This window comes from Meleagris gallopavo, chromosome 14 (genome assembly GCF_000146605.3).
Source record: "Meleagris gallopavo isolate NT-WF06-2002-E0010 breed Aviagen turkey brand Nicholas breeding stock chromosome 14, Turkey_5.1, whole genome shotgun sequence".
NCBI classification, from domain to species: domain Eukaryota; kingdom Metazoa; phylum Chordata; class Aves; order Galliformes; family Phasianidae; genus Meleagris; species Meleagris gallopavo.
The window spans coordinates 15,275,681-15,295,764 of record NC_015024.2 but is presented as its reverse complement, the minus strand read 5'-3'; the positions used below and the strand labels follow the sequence as shown (position 1 = coordinate 15,295,764).

The 20,084-nt window shown below is 41.0% G+C and overlaps 1 protein-coding gene across 1 annotated transcript in view; it reads right to left on the bottom strand.

Moving 5' to 3' along the window:
* Positions 1-1,610: 1,610 nt before the first annotated feature.
* The window catches only part of LOC100539521, a 27,600-nt gene continuing 9,126 nt past the window's right edge, over positions 1,611-20,084 (bottom strand). The window contains exons 5-11 of the mRNA XM_019620218.2: positions 19,701-19,937; positions 18,489-18,566; positions 17,097-17,313; positions 12,615-12,823; positions 12,033-12,105; positions 7,775-7,892; positions 1,611-2,149 (exon numbers count right to left, since the gene is read on the bottom strand). Of these exons, the coding sequence (XP_019475763.2) occupies positions 1,954-2,149; positions 7,775-7,892; positions 12,033-12,105; positions 12,615-12,823; positions 17,097-17,313; positions 18,489-18,566; positions 19,701-19,937 (1,128 nt within the window). The 3' untranslated portion in view covers positions 1,611-1,953. The remainder of the gene's footprint in view (positions 2,150-7,774; positions 7,893-12,032; positions 12,106-12,614; positions 12,824-17,096; positions 17,314-18,488; positions 18,567-19,700; positions 19,938-20,084) is intronic.

Sequence of the window (20,084 nt, the reverse complement as noted above, 5' to 3'; positions counted from 1 at the left end):
TGTCTGAGTTTTGTTTTTAAAGTTACTTTGGAGCTTACGAAAGTCACAGCATCACCCTCGCCAACTGCAAACCTTCCAAAAACACCCGGCACCAGGGCAATGAACTTTGGCTTCCTGCATCACCCTGCCCACGCCTGTCGGAGCTAACCTGCAGCCATCCCCAGGCAGCCAGAGAGAGCTCAGCCCTTTGTCTTCCTGCTAGAAAAGCAAGAACATTTGTTATAGTCACAGTGCCAACTCCAGTTCATGGTTCAAATTAGCTAAAGTTTGTTATTTTACACTTTAAGTAGGAGCTGCAACAAACTGCTCACCGGCAGTCCCAGCAATAGTATACAAGCCCCTCTAGGATCCCTTGGAAGAGCTCCTGATGAGTTCACCAATGTTTGTACATTAACCTCTGGGTGAAAAGCCAGCCAGAGGGATGTGAGAACTGCTCCGAGCCCTCCAGAGCATGACATAAAATGATGCAAGTGTGGAAGCTAAGAGAGAAAATGTTGTGCGAGCCCAGAAAAATAATAAAACATTTAAATCCTTAATTGTTTTTCTTGAAGATTTATCCAAAATTGAGCTCTCCTTAAGCTTGTGAGTTTGCAGAGCATTGTCAATAAATTAGATCATGCACACAAGGCAGGGATTTCAAGCCAAAAAGCTCCAGCCGTGAGTCGCTTAATAGCAACACTCCCCAGAAAAACGACTGGAGATGAAGCACAAGATATGTATTAATTATCAATGGTCTAATAGAAAATTTAATGAAGACAAGTATCTTCTTGCACTTTATCCATGATAACCATGATAGTACGTCAGCGAAATGCATACCTTACAATGTGGCGGTGAAATGTCAAGTCTGAGGCCATTATAGCAATTCACCACAATAATGGCTAGCCAATGTATGGACTTGTAGCACTTAATCAAAGTAATGACATTCATCCACAATTATTTATGTTATGGTAACAAAGAGCTGCCAAATGCAAAACAAATGATATGAGGACTTGCAAGTGAATTCCTTCCCGTAAATTCTACTAAGGTTATGCTTAAAGGCCCTCAGGATGGGAGTCTGTATAAATTCAGAGCGTTATCACCGGTGTTGTTATTGTGCCACATTTTACTGCCTATAAGTCGTGAACCCAGTGGTCTAGCAGGGATGGGCTCTTCAGCCAACAGAGTTGTCATGAGACCATTGGAAATGGCCCTGATGTACAATCAGGAAATGTCTGGAGAATTTTATGGAGGGAAAAGAAATGTAAAAGAAGACCTTTGCTTACTTCTGCTTATCAAGGAGAATGCAGAGCTAGTTATATCAACACTTATATGTGTATTTAAAGTACACGAGCAGCCCCCACTTACCACAAAGGGCTTTGGATTGCAGCCATTATAATTGCCAACCATGATTCTCTATTAAATGCAATACTTTTCTTTTAGGGGCATTTATGTGGGTGTTTGTATAAAAACACTGTCAAAAACTAAGAACACCAGTAAATATAAAATGGCAGCATTCAGGTTCAAATGCAATGAACTAATTTATTCTTTTCAACAGTACATCCAACTGTTTTTCAGCACTCACAGATGTCACTGGAACAACTTGAATACAAAAAAAAAAAAACCAAAAAAAAAAACCAAACAGCCTAAGAACAATATCCTGCACAGAGCAGCTAATATTAATTGCTTTAAAAATGCCCTCTATTAAGCTAAATAATAGCCAAATCTCACTACAGTAAATGCACCCTTATATGATTAAGTATAATTTAACAGAAATATGATTGCATAGTAGAAAACATGAAAATGTTGAAAATGAAGACTTCCCTCCCCCCCCCAGTATATGAATCTCCAAAGAAACACCCAGAAGAGGAAAACAGCCATTAGCCAGTCACTCAGCCACAGAGGCCAAAACTGTGATTGCACTTAACTCTACCACTCTAAGTGAACGTGTTCCCAAGAAAGGAGGCTGCTGGGCTCTCACCACAGGCTCTGGCCACCCTCAATGACCAGGTTGTGACCCGTCATGTAGTCTGAAGCTTCAGAGGCCAAGTAGACAACAGCAGCCTGCAGGTCGGTGACCCGTGCCAGCCTGGCAGCGGGGATGTCTGCCAGCCAGCGTTGCACCAATGGTCGCAGCTCCGGGGAGTGGATGAGCGGCGTGTCCACGATGCCTCTGTGAATAGAACACACGATGTGGATTTAGGAATTTGTTGGTCCAAGTGGAAAGGCAGTACAAGGTGTTAATTCAGAAGGAAAGCCATGGGGAGTAGCATGAAGAGTCTTGGCATTGACTGAAGTTCATAATGCAAACTTCAGCAGCACTGTTTTCCGACTGCCTTCCACTACCACTGGGCAGGCTTAGAGAATTTATTTTAAAAGGAGAACACACACACGCTGTCATCTTAGCTAACAGCAAGACTCCCTAACTTTCGGGTTACTCATCATCAACTCCAATTTACATTTTCTTATAGAAGACAACATGGCATTCAAATCAAAAGTGCCTCCAACCAGGTCTGTCGCTACACTTGGGAACTGCTGTCCTTATTCTGATTTCTCTTTTTGCAGCATGATGTTACACAGCATGTTCATATCCTGCCCAGAAACTGAAAACAGCCCAACTTCCCACACATCGAATACAAGGAAAGCAAATGCCAGCACCTTTCTCAGCCCTGAACTCTTTCCACGCAAAAAAGGAGAGACACATCACAGTGCAATCCCATCAAACAAATACCCCGGCAAAGCATGTACCTGTCTTGCCTGCTTTACATTAATGAGAGACAACACTGTTTATTAAAACTCTGCTAAGTTCATTTTCTCTGGGTGCCCTAAAAATGAGTGATGCTCTGGAAAGCACAATGCAGGGTGAATGTTTGGCTGGCTTTTATGACTTTAACTATGACTGATTTGTCATACTCCTCCTTAACAACATATTTGTATTTTGTGAAATGTATAATTTTTTCAGCCCCTGAACAAATATATTTACATAACTGTGTCTAACGAGAAATTACATTTAACTTCTCAGAAATGACAATAACTAAAACCTGAACTGCCAATTCCACTTCATTAGTGTGGTAGAAATGCATTCCAAATGTTAATAAAAATTCCAACATGCTGATAAATTAGCGCTTCTAAGGAGCATGTGACACCTTGGTTAACATATTCAACCTCAATTATATTTCTCTTCAGCACCCTGTTATCTGGAACCTTTGCTGGCAATCAGAGGTGCTGTTTTTCAGCGGCCAATTTTCTAGATAATGTAGCTTATCAACACTGTGGGTAAACTTGCCAATGAAATCAGGCTGCACTGAACCACACACACGCTAATTGCATCTCTTTTTTATGCATATTTACAGACTGTCACTTCAAAGAAATCAGTGGCCCATTGAGGCAGCCAGTTAGCTGGAAGAATTGCCTCTTGCAAATGAAAATTAGCAAACAAGCTAGTGATAAATATGAAATGAACAAAGTATAAAAATACCCGTTTTGTTCTGAAACTTCATCGGCATCCCAATTTATACTTCCAAGGAAATTATTTTTTGAGACACGCTGGATTCTGGGTATGAGATTTACCTTTTGTTTTAAATGAAGGCTGAAATCTTCTATTTACTCTGTTACAAAGTGGAACTAATTCAGACTTTCCTCCAAACATTTCTGCTTTCATTAATCAGGCAGGATTTAAAGATCAGCTTTATTTTTTATTGTAATTGACAATAAACACTACAGCAGTTCAGAAGCACTGAGCAACGCAGCTTGGTTAGGCTCCGGTGGTATAATAATATCAAACGCATTCCAGCATAGGGCTGCAGATTTTACTTCTTTCCCCTAAGCACAGCTCCTAGTCTCTCCCCTTGCTCACCCAAGCTCCTCAAGAACTGGTTTTCTTCAGAGAGCGCCATGCTTTGAGCAGCAGATGTGGAATACATCGCACTCCGTCCCCCCGCGTGCCTCTCACTGCACTCACAAAACCACCCACATAATCATTCTGGCTTTACACTATCAGACATCAAATTTAAATCCTTATAATTCTGTTGCTTTTTTTTTTTAGTTTTAGCCCAAAGGGAATGCAGATTAGGAAATACGGCATACATTCCTCCAGTACAGCAGATTTCACTAAAAGAGGACGTATTTCAATGTTCGGAAAAACCATCCTTGGTCTGATTTCAGCCAAGGGCTGCACCTCTTGGTTGACCTTTCCCTAAGCTCACATTGAATAGTAAAAATTTTGATGTGTGACAAAACTTCATTACAAATTTTTTTGTTCCATAAATGAGAAAAAAATGTAGCACAAAACTTAAAGTTGCAAACACACATACTGATGGCACTATAAATATTAGGCATGTCATTGATACTACACATCTTCTGGGAAAGCTTTGGTGCCAAGTTGGGCAATTTAATGTTGTTGAACCCTTTTAGGCAGATTTTAGTTGGCTTCTAACCAGTTCCAGCAAAGACAACTGCCAATGCATTAATTCCCTACCTCATCTCGTATGCAGTGCTGAGCCTATCAGTACTTTCTGTTGCATGTCAATGTAGTATCAAACTGCTAGTTCCTTAACATTAGACATGAGCATCAATATTTAATTATTGATACACAGGACAATTTGAGACATTAGAAGAAAGAAGAAAAAAAAAAACAATTGCCTAAAACATTTCCACTTCGAGAGACACATTAGGAAAAATACCATTTACCAGATACTTAACTGGAATTGTTACGTGCGTTCAATCCCCAAATGAGAGCAAAAAGAGATTCCATCTGTGTGTAACTTGATTTCTTTCAGATGAGTTATTAATTTGAATGAGTTAAGTACACTCCACTTAATCAGGAAGTGTTTAATCAAGAGATCCACTTAATTGGGACATCTCCCAAGGAATTAGATTTAAGTCCAAAGATACTTACCAGCAATGACTGCTGCTTAATGGGGATGGTAATGCCTCTTAATTGGGATGCCTTGAGATGATTCTGGGTTGCTCATTCTCCTGCCATTCCTTCCCCCAAATTTGGGGAGACCCCTATCTGCTTTCTCGCATCTTGTTCGCAGAAGCTGAAAGCATCCTGTTCACACAGTGCCCATTGGTCAAGCATGCTGGCTGCAAAATGAGGCATCCCAACACCATGCGTGCTGAGAACCAAGGTCCCCAAAGTTCCCTGCTTCATCACACCCACCTAACTTGAAGTATCTGCAGGGACCAGAAAAGAGGCAAGCACATGCACCATGAGCAGCTCCCCATTTACTCATGGTCCCCTCTGTGGCCCAAACTGCATGTCTCTTTTGATGAAGTCCAGCACTTTTATTTTGCCTGGCACCAGCTGTGCAATAAGCTAGGAAGCAACAGAATAGACAATGGCCAAGGGACTAAGCACAGAGATTCTTGCTCTGCATGAAACAAGAGGCAAAGTCATAGAATCATAGAATGGCCTGGCTTGAAAAAGACTACAATGACCATCTAGTTCCAACCCCCTGCTATGTGCAGGGTCGTCAACCACCAGGCCAGGCTGCCCAGAGCCACATCCAACTTTGCCTTGAATGCCTCCAGGGATGGGGCATCCATCAGGTTCCTTGGATCCCATGTGATCCAAGGAGCCTCAGTCACTTTCTCCCCATGGGCTTGAGACTTGCCTGGCCAGTGAGAAGAGGATCTTCAATTTTATAAATGTAGTAAATTATGCTAAGGACTCTGCCATAACATTTTATGCATTGATAACTTTTATGCATTGGTCTGCATAAGTTTTATGCACTCGTTAAGAAATTAAGTTGATAAAAAGTGACCAGATAGGAAGAGGAAAAAAGGCCAAAAGGTTTGCATGGTGAAATAATGTTCAAGGCCAGACTGGAGTGCATGGAGCTTCAGGCAGATGTGTGCTGTGAATGCCTTAAAGCATTAAAGAAATCAAGTGTGGGGAGAGCAAAGGACTTAAGGGCACACCTACGTATTTTACTTCTCCAGAGATTATCCAGAGCGAATCTTCCATCACAGCTTCTATCCAGCTCTTGTGCTTCTCGTAGCCCTCAAAATATCTCAAAATGTTGTGCATTACACTGGACATCCACACTCAGATAGACTTGTGCATTTGGAACTTCTTCCTTGCTTTTAGCAAGGGGGATCTGAGCAGTACAAATCACCCTGACCCAGAGCTCCACATGTGTCTGGACAGGAGCGGCTCAACCAAAGCTTTGAAGTAAAACTCTTCAAGGATCTGGGAGCCTTTCAGTCCACGTCCCCAGCTGCATTGGAGAGAAAGAGCTGGAGACATTCAGTACAGCAGAAACCTTTGTCCTTTCTGTGCCCTTCCTGGCTATTACTTTGCAAAGAAAAAGCCCGCTTGCTATCATAGGATTTTGAGCTCAGAGTTAGAGTTAAAGACACGATGATAAAACTGCAACCTCATTTTGGCTTATAAAGTAGAAAAAGAGAAGCATGACTCTCTTTTCCCAATGCTTTGACAACTGCCTTTAAAAGCATAACTTCTTCAAATAAGAATGTAAGTTTCCAACTTACACAAAACAATGAGTTTTGATCATTCAGTGGAGACTTTTAAAATTTATGTAAACCCCTTAAGAATAGGTAATTCCTCCTCTAAGAGCCTTCTCACCTGTCATCACAGTAAATGTGGCATACTATCCCATCTCTGTTGGTAACGATTACCTGTGCATTTGCAGGCACAGTTCCTGCCAGGTCCTGCTGGGCTTCCCTAATTCCCTTCATCTCCCCTGGCTCACAAAAGCCTGTGTAAATTCAGCAGACCTAGTTGTGAGAATGCTATAGCAGAGCTATTAGTACTGGCATGGGGAAAATCCTACTACCAAGTAAGATGCTGTTTAAAGAATCCATGGATCACATCAAGCAAAGGCTGGAGTCACTGCTATAATTAGTAATAAATAATCATAAGGAAGACAGCTAGCACAAGGAAGTGGAGAGTCAAACTGACAGTAAAAACACGGGCACTTGCCATTGAGCTCTGTGTTTTTTTTTCTCTTCCACTTTGTGGATTAAAATATGTAATTTGTTTTTCCTAATTTGACATACATTATAACTTCATTATTACAATTTAACTCCTGGGTTAAAATCCTGCCCTTCTTACTTACTCTGATTGACTTCAACGGTCTACGGAATTTGACCGCTTCCAATTAGTGCTATCCACTTGGGTTTCTGCTTAGCACTATCATGCACTGTTAATTGTTTAATAAAACGACTCTGTTGGTCATGACTGCGAGAAACAGGGAAAGAAAAGATGGCAAGAAAACTTTGCTCTGTGAATAAAAACCGTAAAATAAAACATGCAGCTTTAAGCCTCCAAAAATAAGGAAAATGTAATTTGTAATAAATATAGATATATATTTACAAAATTACACCTGGCCTCCTGCAACTGTCAGAGCTGAACACTATCTCAATTACAGCGCTGCAATGTGGCATTTTAAGTGCCTATATATTTGTCTCAAGCAAAAAGGGGAAAGAAGTATTGTCTATTAAGTGTCAAAAGCCTTTTCTTTAACCGCGGAAGGCTTGGACAGACTAAGGAAATATTTCATCTGGAAGAGAAATGCTAAAAACTACCCTTCACATTATTGGAAAACCTATTATCAAATGCTAAAACCTCTTCTTAAATCCCTGAGTATACACAGCAACAGAGCAGGCTCGGTTATAAGTATTTAAACCTTTGTTAGGGAAAAGACAACATAAAAAGGGATGCAATCCACCTACTAATTAGAAACTTTATTTTCCAAGATACTGCTCATTTGAGCTTTTTAGAACATTTCATTCCCTTTGTACATTCAGAATGAGACTACATTTTACTTACGGGGAAATGCAGTTGACTTTTACTCCTCTGTCAATCCACTCCGTTCCTAACGTCTGCGTTAATTTTACGACCCCGGCTTTGGAGGCATTATACGCCAACTGCTTCTGCGGGTGCGGAACTGGAAGAGATTCAGAAATAGGAAAATATTTATTCTCCTCAAATTAAGGCGTGCAGGGAAGTTGAAGCGCCGTTCCCTGCCTTGAGATGAATTCTTTGGTGGTTTCCCTGATACCAGGCAGGGAGCAACAAGAGTTTAGCCATCACACAGCAAAACTAAATCTGTGTTTGGTCACCTCACATTTTTGCTTCAGCATCTGGGAGAAATGGAGAAAAAAAAGAAATGAACTCAAAACATTCTGTATTTTGGCAAAGCCAAAAGCAGTGTGTTAAGCATATATGCAAGTGTTTGACTTTTTCCAAGAGGGATAAATAATCACATTGATGTTTTCACGTTTACGTTTTATACACATGTATATTTTATGGAAAATATGCATACACTGCAATACTGATATAAAACCATACCACATGATATAATACACATGCATTACAGATTTGCATATAACATACCATATTATACATCTCCCTGGAACAAATTATTCACCTTAATTTTTAAATTATCCACAGTCTGAAGCAAACACATTATCTAATCAGTGTTTGTGTGGATGTGAGCACAGGTGCGTCCCAAAAATCCTGAACACCCACCACTTTCAGAATCTGAAGCTTCTGAAGATGTTTCAGGGATGTCACATGTCAGTCATGGAGGGAAGATGATCGGCTTGCTAATTACAATGTTCAGGCTTGTTAGTGCGGTGTGCTTGGTGGCTCTGCCCCTCTGCCAGCTCTCGTGCTTGCAGTGTTCCCAGAAAGCTGCTTAAGGACAAATCCACAGTGGGTTTAAAGTGCCTTAAACCCATCAGAACCAACCTGAGTCAGTGTGGCTGCTGGGATTTCCACCTGTACATTGTCCCTCTGAGGACTTTTATCTGACCTGCTGGCTATCATGATCTCCTTAAACAAATTTGGTGCAAGGCACTGATGTCATTATGGGACATCAAAGGGTACTTTGTGGAAGTGGGGAAAATCAGTGCTGAATGTCAGTAACCATGCAACAAGCATTGGTGACTTGTACAGTTAGGCAGCTCTGCATCCTGGAAGCCTCTGGTGAAACTCACAACACATGGATAGAAGCACATGGAGTCACTGGCAGTTGACATTACATTGGCCTAACTCATGAAGCTTTGTCGAATTTATGAAGGTGGTGAATAAGTTCCAAACCACCACTGTCTATGGTACCCCAACATCTTCACGACTACTTTTTGTGAAAACAATTATTTTCAAGCGTGTTGATTTCACGAAAAGAACACAGCGACAGAGTTAACCAAGCTCTGAAACAGTGAAGAACCCTGCTGCAAAGTGCTGAGCAAGCCAGTAAGCACCTTTGCCTTGAATCTCAGAACCGTAAAATCATTACAGTTGGAAAGATCATCCAGTCCAACCATCAGCCCCTTCCCAATAACCATGGCCCTCAGTGCCACATATCCCCTTTTCTTGAACACCTCCAGGGACAGTGACTCCACCACCTCTGTGGGCAGCCTGTGCCAATGCCTCACTAAACACAGAATATCTACAAACAGAGATATCTGCAGCATCTACAAATGGAGATAGATATCTACGAATGGATTTGAAGAACATAAAAAATTGTGGCAAGAATTAGTGTTTCCTTTTGCTGCACATGCTGAGGGTATGCTGAGAATTGGGCCTTTTTAGAATTAAAACTATTTGACACTGTCCCCTTTGCCAGCATTTCTTTTGCCCTAATTTTTTGTTCTGTACCAAATGACTCCCATTCCAACCTGCAGAACCCTGCTGCTTTCCATGTCCCCATCACCCCAACAGACACAGTGCTCTGTGTGGGCTCTCGAGCAGGAGTGGTACCTAATTTCCTGATTAATTGCCGCACATCAGCTCCAAGTTATGTACAACTTCGGTAGTTAACCTCACAACCTCCCCAAAGCAGCTCATTGCTAAACTTTCCAAACACGTCTGTCTGTGATAAATCACTGGAAGTTTGCTCAGAGGATAAGAGTTTTGGCACTGTCTCTGCACCTCTTGCCCACACGGGTGAGAGCAGTGGTTACCAGCAATCAGCATTCTGACTTGCGGTGGGGGTGTCAGGATTTACAAGGCTCTCTCCATGTCAGTGCTTTTGTTCATAGGAATGGCTAAAGAAGGTAACCAAGACGGGATATTCTTTTCCTGAGACACACAAAAACTTTGTTGAGCATCAGTACCACCTCCTCCATTCCCTAAGCCACATTTTTGGGTAATGCTTCATAGAGCCACGTATCTTCAACCCTCCAAACCAGAGCCAGTGAATGAAGCCATGCTTCTAGCGGTGTCATCAGGATATCTGAGTTCACAAGGCCTGCATGAAGGGAGAACTCTCACTCCTGTTTCGCATGGAGAAGGCAGGAGGCAAACAGATAAAAATGCTGCCAACATCAGCCACATTACATTTTAAACATCTGACACAATGCTTTTGCTACCTTGTTCAGTGCATAAGGCTTCTCGCCTGACCTTGAGGCAGCCATGTAATGTTAATGAGAAGCGCACACAGAGAGAAGAACAGATCACTTCCCACTAAAGATATTTGCTGTAAAAATTAGAGCTGAGTTCCACCTGTACAAATGGCAGAGCTGCAGCAGCCTCCTCTCTGCTGCTGAAGCATACGTCTGGAATAATTCCAGTCAAACATCAGAATCAACATGCACATATGCAAAATGTATGCAGCCTATCTTCAGTTAATTAAAATTGATTCTGAGCAGTGTATCTGGAAAATAAAAATCACAAACAAAAACCTTTCTATCCTACGAAGAGTCTCCTCATTTTCCTCTATCTCTCAGGAAGGACTCAACCTACAAAAAAAAAAAATATCCCCTAACTATTTCTAGAAACATTTCATACTATGCCAGTTGGCCAACATACTTAAATAACCAACCAACCAACATATTTATTTAACATTCAGCAGATGGACATGATATGAACATCGTGGTTTTCAGTTGTAGTTTTATAACTACTAGATTTTTCTCATGCCAAGATCCAAACAGGTTCAGAAGGTAAACACATCCCTTTGTCTCCTAACTTCTGGCCTACCCATGTCCACGTGCATTAACTTTCAGTGACATTTAAACAGGATGCACAATGCCCCTTTTGGGCTGCACTCAGAGCTGCACTTCATGAGGGTACCTGAAGTCGAAAGCTTTGCAGTCTTTTCAAATCTACTTTTGTTTCAGGAGGTTTTGTTACTCTACAAAGCTGGGGCAGGGGTATGGTGCCTGCGCTTGAGCATAAGTGAAACAGCTGGTAAAGACACTTGACAAAAATTAACAACAATATTATGAATGCACTTTTGAAGAAACATTTAAAGTTACTACGCAATAAACAGAACAGAATGTCACAGAAAGTCAAACTGGGCACTGTAAAAATAAATGTTATTCCCAAGGAAAATAAAAAGACTGCATATTTATGTAACGTTCAGCAGATGGACATGATATTAATACAGGGGTTTTCAGTTGTACTTTTATAGCTACTAGATTTTCTTGCCTAACTTGGCAACCCAAGGCACCATTTGATTTTTGGATTTGGACAATACTGCAACAGATGTCCAGACCAATAAAATAAATTCCTAAAGGGCTATGCTTAATTTGTGTAATTGATCAATTTTTGTTACATGGGCCTCAGTTCACCAGCATGTAACTGCCTTCCAGATTAGCTCAGCAGTAGGGATTTCATTCCATATGTTACAATGGTTTATTGGTGCTTTTGACGACGCTGCTGAATCAGCAGCGTTGGTGGAGACACCTGTTGGCAATGACAATGAAATATAACCACGGTACCGTGGCAAAGAGTGGCACAATAGCTTTTGGGTGTCTTGTAAACATCAGCAGGGCACCACTTTCTGCACTAAAATGCATTTTCCTGAAATTAGTGGGGAATGCACCAGCACCTGTCCCATGCCACCACTGCATCAGGCACAGGGGTGACTCCGCCTCTTCTATAAAAAGCAATAAGTGCTCTAAAACATAGAGGACAGATAAATGTTGAAAAATGATATCAATAAAAATTTTGTAGTACATTTCCTCTAATACAAAATGTCAGTGATTTACTCCTTCCCAATACAGGTTTAATTGATTCAAATAGCATCGGTAGTAATTAAAATATGGATTCTGAAGCACAACTGTTAGCTCTCATCACTCACCTATTAAACTTGCCATAGATGCTGTGTTAATTATCTTCCCATATCCTTGATTCAGCATAATGCGGCCTGCAGCCTGTGACAGAAATTAAAGGAAAGACCAGTGACCCTTTTTGTGATTGTGCTAATAATGACATGATAATAAATTAGTCTTCACTTTTCAGAAGAGTGTATGCTCTCACACATTTTTTTAAGCACTCAATATAAAAACTTGGTATAAAAACGGCTGATGCAGGAAAAATTCCATTGCCATTTTGGACCCACTTTGCTTTTGGCAATTTTTGTTTCTTTTTTTTTTTTTAAATCGCTGATGCTGGCAATGGCCCCAAAGCTTTCTGCTCTTCAGAAAATGTCAAATAATCACCCTCCCAGAATCAGGCCATTCTTAAGCACCTGAGCTGGAACAACCAATAATGACCAGCTGTTCTGAAAATATTGACCAAAATCTGTAAGTTGATTAATCCCATGAAGTTAACCCCATTATGATGACATTAACAATAAAATGGTGTTAAATCTTGGTAAATTAAACACTAAGAACATTGCTGTCCATTTGCATATCAAACCTGTACAGCATTCCACACTCACTTGGCAGCACAAAAATAGTCCTCGTAAATTGACATTGAAAGTTTTGTCCCATTCTTCTAGTGAAGTATCTTCACTTGCAGAATTCATATTGATTCCAGCATTGTTGCATGCAATGTCAATCGTACCCCATCGAGCTACAATGGTATCAACAATCCTTTGCACATCCTCGGGTTTGCTCACATCTGCTGCAAGGGCAATGCTTTTAATCCCTGAATTAAAACAGGGGTGACGAAGTCAGTATGGGAATTCAGAGAGAGAAAAAACATCAGTTTTATGATTATTTATTAATTCATCTCCGTGCACTATATATCTGTACTTTATATGTATGTATGTATTACATATATATTCCCCACTTTAATTTGCTGCTACACAAACCATAGCCAGTTGTGCATTTGTTACTGCAATGAAATTTAAGTTGCTGACTGGAGTTGGTTTGCCTGTTGGTAGCCAACATAAAACAGATTGAAAGCAGAGCTCAGCGTTCCAGCAGGACGAAGCTGAGAACACTGCACCATCTTCTGTCCAAACACTCAACTGCAGCTTCCCAGCAGGGGAGAAACTCCAGCACTTCCTGGGTGCTGGGGGCCAGAAAGAGCAACTCTGGAACAAGATAAAGCAGTGGGTTCCTTCTTTTGCTCAAATGCAAATACATACATATATATTATACAACACATCTCCGGATGCTACAGAAAGTCAACCAATTTGACCAAAAAAGTATTTTCTTGTTGAACTGCGGTGTGAGGTCGGCATGGAGCTTCAGAGAAAACTAGCCCAGTTTTAGGTGGGAGCTAACTGGAAATACCTGCAGGCTCACAGGTGTGGTGGTCGTGGTACCAAGCCTTACTTGCTACAAATCACACTGTCAGAGTAAGCAGCACAAACATTCTTAAGGGAAAAGATTTGCTGGATATGAAATTATGTAAAAGTTGTGCTTTCCTTTCCTAGAAAAATAATCCAGATGTTGACTATTGCTCCAGTGCTGATTTGTAATTAGCTTCATTTAATTTAATACCAAATTCTGTTTTAAATATCCTTATTATTAAGCCACTGTAACAAGGTTATTGCAAACCGCTGGACTGGGGAAAGATTGTGTGTTATAAGCAGTTCTCCTAGAAAGCAAGAGGAAAAGGTGATTCCTACTGCAGCCAGGAAGGGCTGCCTCATTATTTGCAGTGCTGATTGTCCATGGATGTTTGAGACTATTTGATTGGTACCATACCCATTGTTCATGGACATTTGAGACCATTTGATCAATACCATATGCATACTTCAGCATTCAAGATGTATCTAATCTCCCAGATGATGCTTCATACCTCACTGAATGCTCAGAATCCAGTCTCCAAAGGGCTATGGACACTGCTGTACTATTCCCTCTTGAACATGTACAGAGTTGAGATCCCTCCTCAAAAAAACTTCAAGTATTTCTGAGCAGAAGAGAAGGCTCTCCCAAACAAAGTGTTAAGATGGAGGCAAAGCAATAACAGCCCTGTGACAACCTCCCCATGGAGGGAGCCACCTACAAAAAGAATGCATACTCTGCCACGAAACAAGCCCTCTTATTTTATATCACAGTTTTTATGATAAACATGCTGGAAGAATAAGAATATCTGAACAGCCCACTTTGCTCCTCCTAATTGTTATTGAGACTTAGAGGAAACTGCCATGGTCTTTCTTATTCAATTTACAGACAAAATGGGTGTAACCAAGGGCAACAGAACGAGGCTCTTCACCTGCCCTCCAACTCTCACCCCATTTACAGCTTCATCCTACATGATAGTTCACAAAAACAAGACAAAGGGTGCCATGAGTGTCTAGAGAAGAATTAGTGAAGGCACGCTCATTTCAAACAGTCCCACACTTGACCTTAATCAGCTGATATCTCTGCACTCTGACAGAAGAAAATAAACAGCTTCTTTCTCTCCGCTGATATCCAAACCATCTGATTAAATAAATAAACAAAATAAACAGTGGGAAAATAGCTTAAATCTGTAGTATCAACCAGAAGCAAGAAACACACGGCCCTGCAGCTACACGCATGATGGTATAAAAGCACCTCTTCAGTCTTCAGTTTGTCTTTGTGAAGCTGGTGGGGGCGGTTTTGTGACGAAAGGAGCAGAAGAGGAGCCCCAGTGTGCCTAATCTGCCCTTCTGCAGGGAAGCCCCTCTGCCAGGGGGCTCCATCTCTTGGCTCTCAGCATAAATGGAAGTAATACCTTGCATACAGACAAGAAGATCAGAGGTGACATTGTGGGGAAGGCATTTGCATAGTTTACAGTGAAAATGCACATTTTAAAAATCCCATCAGATTAATTCTTCCCTTAAGGTGGAGGAAGCGGTTCCCCCTGAAGACAGAGGAGTATGTATGGGAAGGTAACCCTTAGGAGTTTTTGGTTCTGTTTCATCATTTTTGGTTCTTCTGTCAGGATCCATTAGCAACAGTTGAAAAAGGTATTCACTCAGGATGTAAAAACAAAGACCCCTGTAGCCAAGGGAGATACACCCGAGATGTCTAACAAAGCTAAAACTGAGATCACAGAGTTTCTGATGTTTAAAATCCATCATGAAATGATGGCACCATCCCGGAAGACAGCAAAGGGCTCCTTGGTATAAGAAGCAAAGTGGATTTAAGAAAGCTAAGTAAAATGTTTTGAATAAGTATTCAGTGTGGGGATGACTTGGGGCGCTGTGTTTCCAACTTTGAGAAAGAGATCCACAAACAAAGAGTGGGGGGAAAAAAAAATCACAGCTCCTTTGTGTCTATTATAGCAGGAAAAATATGTATTAGTACTACAAGTATTGCTTTAATTTACACATATGAATATTGTGAGAGTAAAGCTAGCTGAACCTTTTTGTCAAAATTTATTTCCAACAGAGCACGTTGCTTCTTTGAAGCCAAAGTGTTTCATGGAAATATATTGATTTCAACAAAAGTTTTCAAGGAAAAGCTTCTGAGGTCCAAGCTAGGCACTCTAGTTACCTCTGGAGAGAAAGAGATTGAAAATCTGACCTTTCCAGATCCTTTCCAAGAATGGGCATTTGGATATAATTCCCTTTCACAAAAGCATTACAAAGTTTGGGTTTTGTTCCAACAAGGAATGACAATAAATTTGAAACCTCAAAAACCCTCACGAGATGGAATAGATGTGCCCTGACCAACTGCACTGGTCAAGTTGACAGAGAGTATCTGACCTTGAAAGACAAAGATATGTGAAGACTGAAAAGTGAGATTTTCTTTATTTTAGACTGCAATAATATTTGCAGTGCCTCATGACCCCTCCAACTGCATCACATAACCCCTTCACCACATCCACCTTCTTTGGGCTTGCAACCCACCAGCAAAGGAGCAGAGATAGGACAGCCATTGAAGGACGAATGATCAAACTCCTACTGAAAGTGCCGTGGAGAAAAGTTAAGTTCATTTTCAAATGGACCACTGGCATCCAAAGTCTCATGTCTCTATCAACTATCTCATTTATTTCTGAATAGCTCTGCTTGATATGCAGGATCTCACTGTAAAAAAATATCCAAAAGGCAAGTTAACTTGTAGGGCACAGCTATTGTGTGCCAGGACCATATGGCTTCAGAGCATAAGAAAATAAAAAGCTTCAGGGAAAGAGGGACTAGATGATTTAAGAATTTGTAATAGGAACTGGAGACGCTCTAGTCTGTGTCATTGTTAAGGGATCAGAACAGCAATCAAAGCTTTAACCATTGCACCAATCCTCACTGCAAAGTGTCCTATGCTTACTAAAGCTGGCATTGTACAGACTGGGATCTGTTGTTTCAAGCATCCTCTGCAAAGGCTCAGGATGGTGTCAAAACCTGAAATGAACCATCCCTTGCCCCTTCCCTAGGAAAAAGCTGATAGATGCAGAATGATGAGTAATAGAAATGTATCTGCAAGGGCATGTTTTGCTGGATAATACAGTTTCCAGTTGCACAAACACAGTTTTCATGAATATTTTCCATTTGGCAAAAAAAGCTTTACAGATCTTAAGGCAGAGTGGAGATTTTAATGGGCAGATCATCCACTGGTGATCAAACCCTTTCTGAAACCAGAGTGGACACAAATTCTGTTGTCTGTGTCCAATTGGGACTGTGAAAATTTCCTCGGCAACATTCCATCTTCAGAGGCGATGAAGTAGTGAACTTTGAAGAAAGCTTGGTTGTAATCCCACAAATGGAATTATAAAATGAGTAACACTTCCTTTCTTTTCTCATTAAAATTATATTTCCAGTTTTCTTTTTCCCCTTTGCAAGTTAGCATGACTCTAGGGGGAAATTCAATTTTATGTTACATTTTGTGTTTTTACTGCTAAAATAGAAGTGCCTTCTAGAGGATTTTACCTCTTATTTCGGACTTTAGTTATTATGTCTACTAATATTCTGTTCCTTGTCTGACCTCATATTCATGTTTGAAAGAACTATAGATGGAAGTTTTCAACAATGACTGCCCCAGTTTGAGGACAGTGCCATGCTTACCTTTGAGGTTGAGCTCACACGCCACTGCTTCTGCCTTTGCAAGGACCAGGTCCACCACAGCCACTTTAGCACCAGCTTCTCCCAGCGCGTGAGCAAAGGCCCTCCCGATTCCCTGTCCACCGCCGGTGACATAGGCCACCTTGTCATCCAAACGCAGCCGGTCAAGGATGCGGTTCTTGTTATAACCCCAGAAAACATCATCCCTTATCACTTCTTTCTAAAATAAAGACAGATACACATAGCACAATCTGGGGCAAAGCTCAGTACCAGAACTGCTGTGATGGGCTCTGCCTGTGAGGATGAGGTGAGAACGTGTACAGGGATCCATGTCTTCTTGACCCATTAGTTAATGCAAAGATATGATTAATTAAAGCCAAAAAAAAAAAAAAATCCTTACCCCTACTGATATTATTCTCAACAGGAACACCAAGGTGCAAGGCAATGCAGCAGAAGGGCTATGTTTGGGAAGATGCATTGACCACTCCGAATACACGAGAGTAGGGCACAATCCTTCCTGGCCCAGCTTCCCATGGGAGATTATAGAATCATAGAACAGCTTGGGTTGGAAGAAACCTTAAGGATCATCAAGTTCCAACTCTCCTGCCACAGGCAAGGCCACCAACCTCAAGGTCTGGTACTAGACCAGGATACCCAGGACCCCATCCAACCTGGCCTAGAACACCTTCAGGGATGGAGCAAGCATAGCCTCTCTGGACAGCCTGTTCCAGCACCTCACCACTTCCACTGTGAAGAACAATGACATGAGCAGGTATGACCTCTCAGAAAAGACCTGATTAAGTCTTCCAGCTATTTCACTCCCAGGACCAAGTCCTGCCCTCCAGTTCAGCTGCCTCCCGGAAAAAGGAGGCTGAGAGCATGTTTCCAAAGGCAGGATTTGGCTCAAATGCTGTGCAGTCAAAATATCTTCACAGGGCTGGTGCGCAAATAAAGATATCAGCCAATAACTTTAACCAAGCTGTCATCTGATCAGCTGCCATACATCATTTTCCCCTGGCTGGAATCACAATGGAAAATACAAGATGTTTAAAATATTGGTTTTGAAATGCCAGGAATTACTAGTGGATATAGCTTTGGGAGCAGTCAGAAACTGCCAAACAATCAAGACATTTGGGTCTGGATTTACAGAATTGGGCGATTACAATTCCAGATGGGAATTTCATTATAGCTGGATGATGCCCATTATATAAAATGGAATTCCTACAAAAAAAGATAAAATCACCATCTTTTCCATAGGACAAGCTAAATCTGTATGGCGCTAGCAGCACAGCAGAGCATAAGTCTGGGCCCTCAGCAGCAAAACCCTGCTCTTATCACTGTTCTCAGCAAAGTAAAAACTTTCCCAGAAATGTTCACAGAAGAGAAAACACACACCTTTGATTCAATCACTGCATCTGGTGGTACAGGGCTCCTTCGAATGATGCTCAGCCCGCTTTGCACAGGTAAAATTATCTGCAGACATAATGCATAAACAGTTAAGGAAAGTCTTTCCTTCATTAGGCCAGAGCAGTTTTTCTCCTACTGTTATTCTTTAGCTAAAATTCCTTCCAACCCAAATATGTCAGGCATCTATATTTGCTCACATTCTGCTCCCAAACTCCCAACTTCCACAAATGCCAGGAAAAAAAAAAAAAAAGTAATTTTGCCTCTCCATTTCTTAAATGAGTGTCAGCTGCTGAGATCTCTGGGTTTCCACTGCTTGGCTAATGCCGTTATGAAGATATTCCAGAATCATTCTCAGAATTTAGCAAACCATAACAGCTTCACTTCAATGAACACCTCAGTGTTCATCACTATTCACAGGAACCCATAGGTGAATTTCAGTGGGTTTTGACAACTGCCTCTGATACTGTTATAACACTTCAGTGAAAGATGCTCTCAGTGCTGGAGGTTCAACACCGGGATCAAACTATTAAAAAATTAAATACAGAAACAACATGCTGTTTACACTCATTAAATGGCTAATGATAATATTCAGGGCATGGAAAGCCACTGTGAGTCTTTCCCTCTTCTACAAAGAAAAGTCATTGCTCTTGATATTTGATGGTTGAGTTGATGATAGAATAATAGGGTATGATGGAGGCACCTCTAGAGGCTCTCTGTCCTGCAGATAGACAAGGATCTTGAGCTTATGGGGCACAAAGCCCAAATCCTGTATTATGGCAATTGAGAGGAGGCTCTTAGAAGAGTGGGTACATGAGAGTAAGCCTTGTATGCTGGTGCCACTGTGCTGGGGTAGCATTGGTAACAAATGCATTGAAAGCCTCGCTGACTCCTGTTATGCTGTCAATGCCTTGTAGCCTCCAGAGGCTTTAAGCAGAGTGGTGGTTCCTTGGTTATGCTGTAGAGCTGATTATTCACTTCTAAGTGCTCAAATTTAACTTGCCTTTAACACTGGAGATGATGTAGACAGAGAGTAGGGACTTTTGCTGAATATAGAAACTCAGGAAAAGTGAACTATAATAAAACTTGGGTTCGTTTCAGGTTCCTTGAATAATGACACCAACAAAAGAGATTCTGATGAGTACTTTGCAAAATCCATAGATACAGTACCACAGGCAGCCTAACCAATTGCATTGTACCAACCTGCTCAACACGAGGATCTGAATTAATCACTGTATTTAATTTTCTGACAGCTAGTACATTTTCCTCAGATATGTTCTCCAGGTAGACTTGTCCTTTCATGAGTGTATTCTCTACACAGATCATTCCATCCATTCTCAGCAAGTGGTTATCCATGACAAAGCTGTAGTAGTTAACAGCATTCCTTTGATCAGCATCAATAAAGACTATATCAAAGTGCTCATCCTCAGCATGTAATGCCTGGAAAAAAAATGAGGATGGAGAAAACACTAATTATTTACCTGCTGTCTGAATACCAGTTTCAACTTACCATTTAAATGTCCTTTATATAAAAAACTCAAATATGAAGAACTCTGGACTTTTTTATTTTTTATATAAAAACTTTTT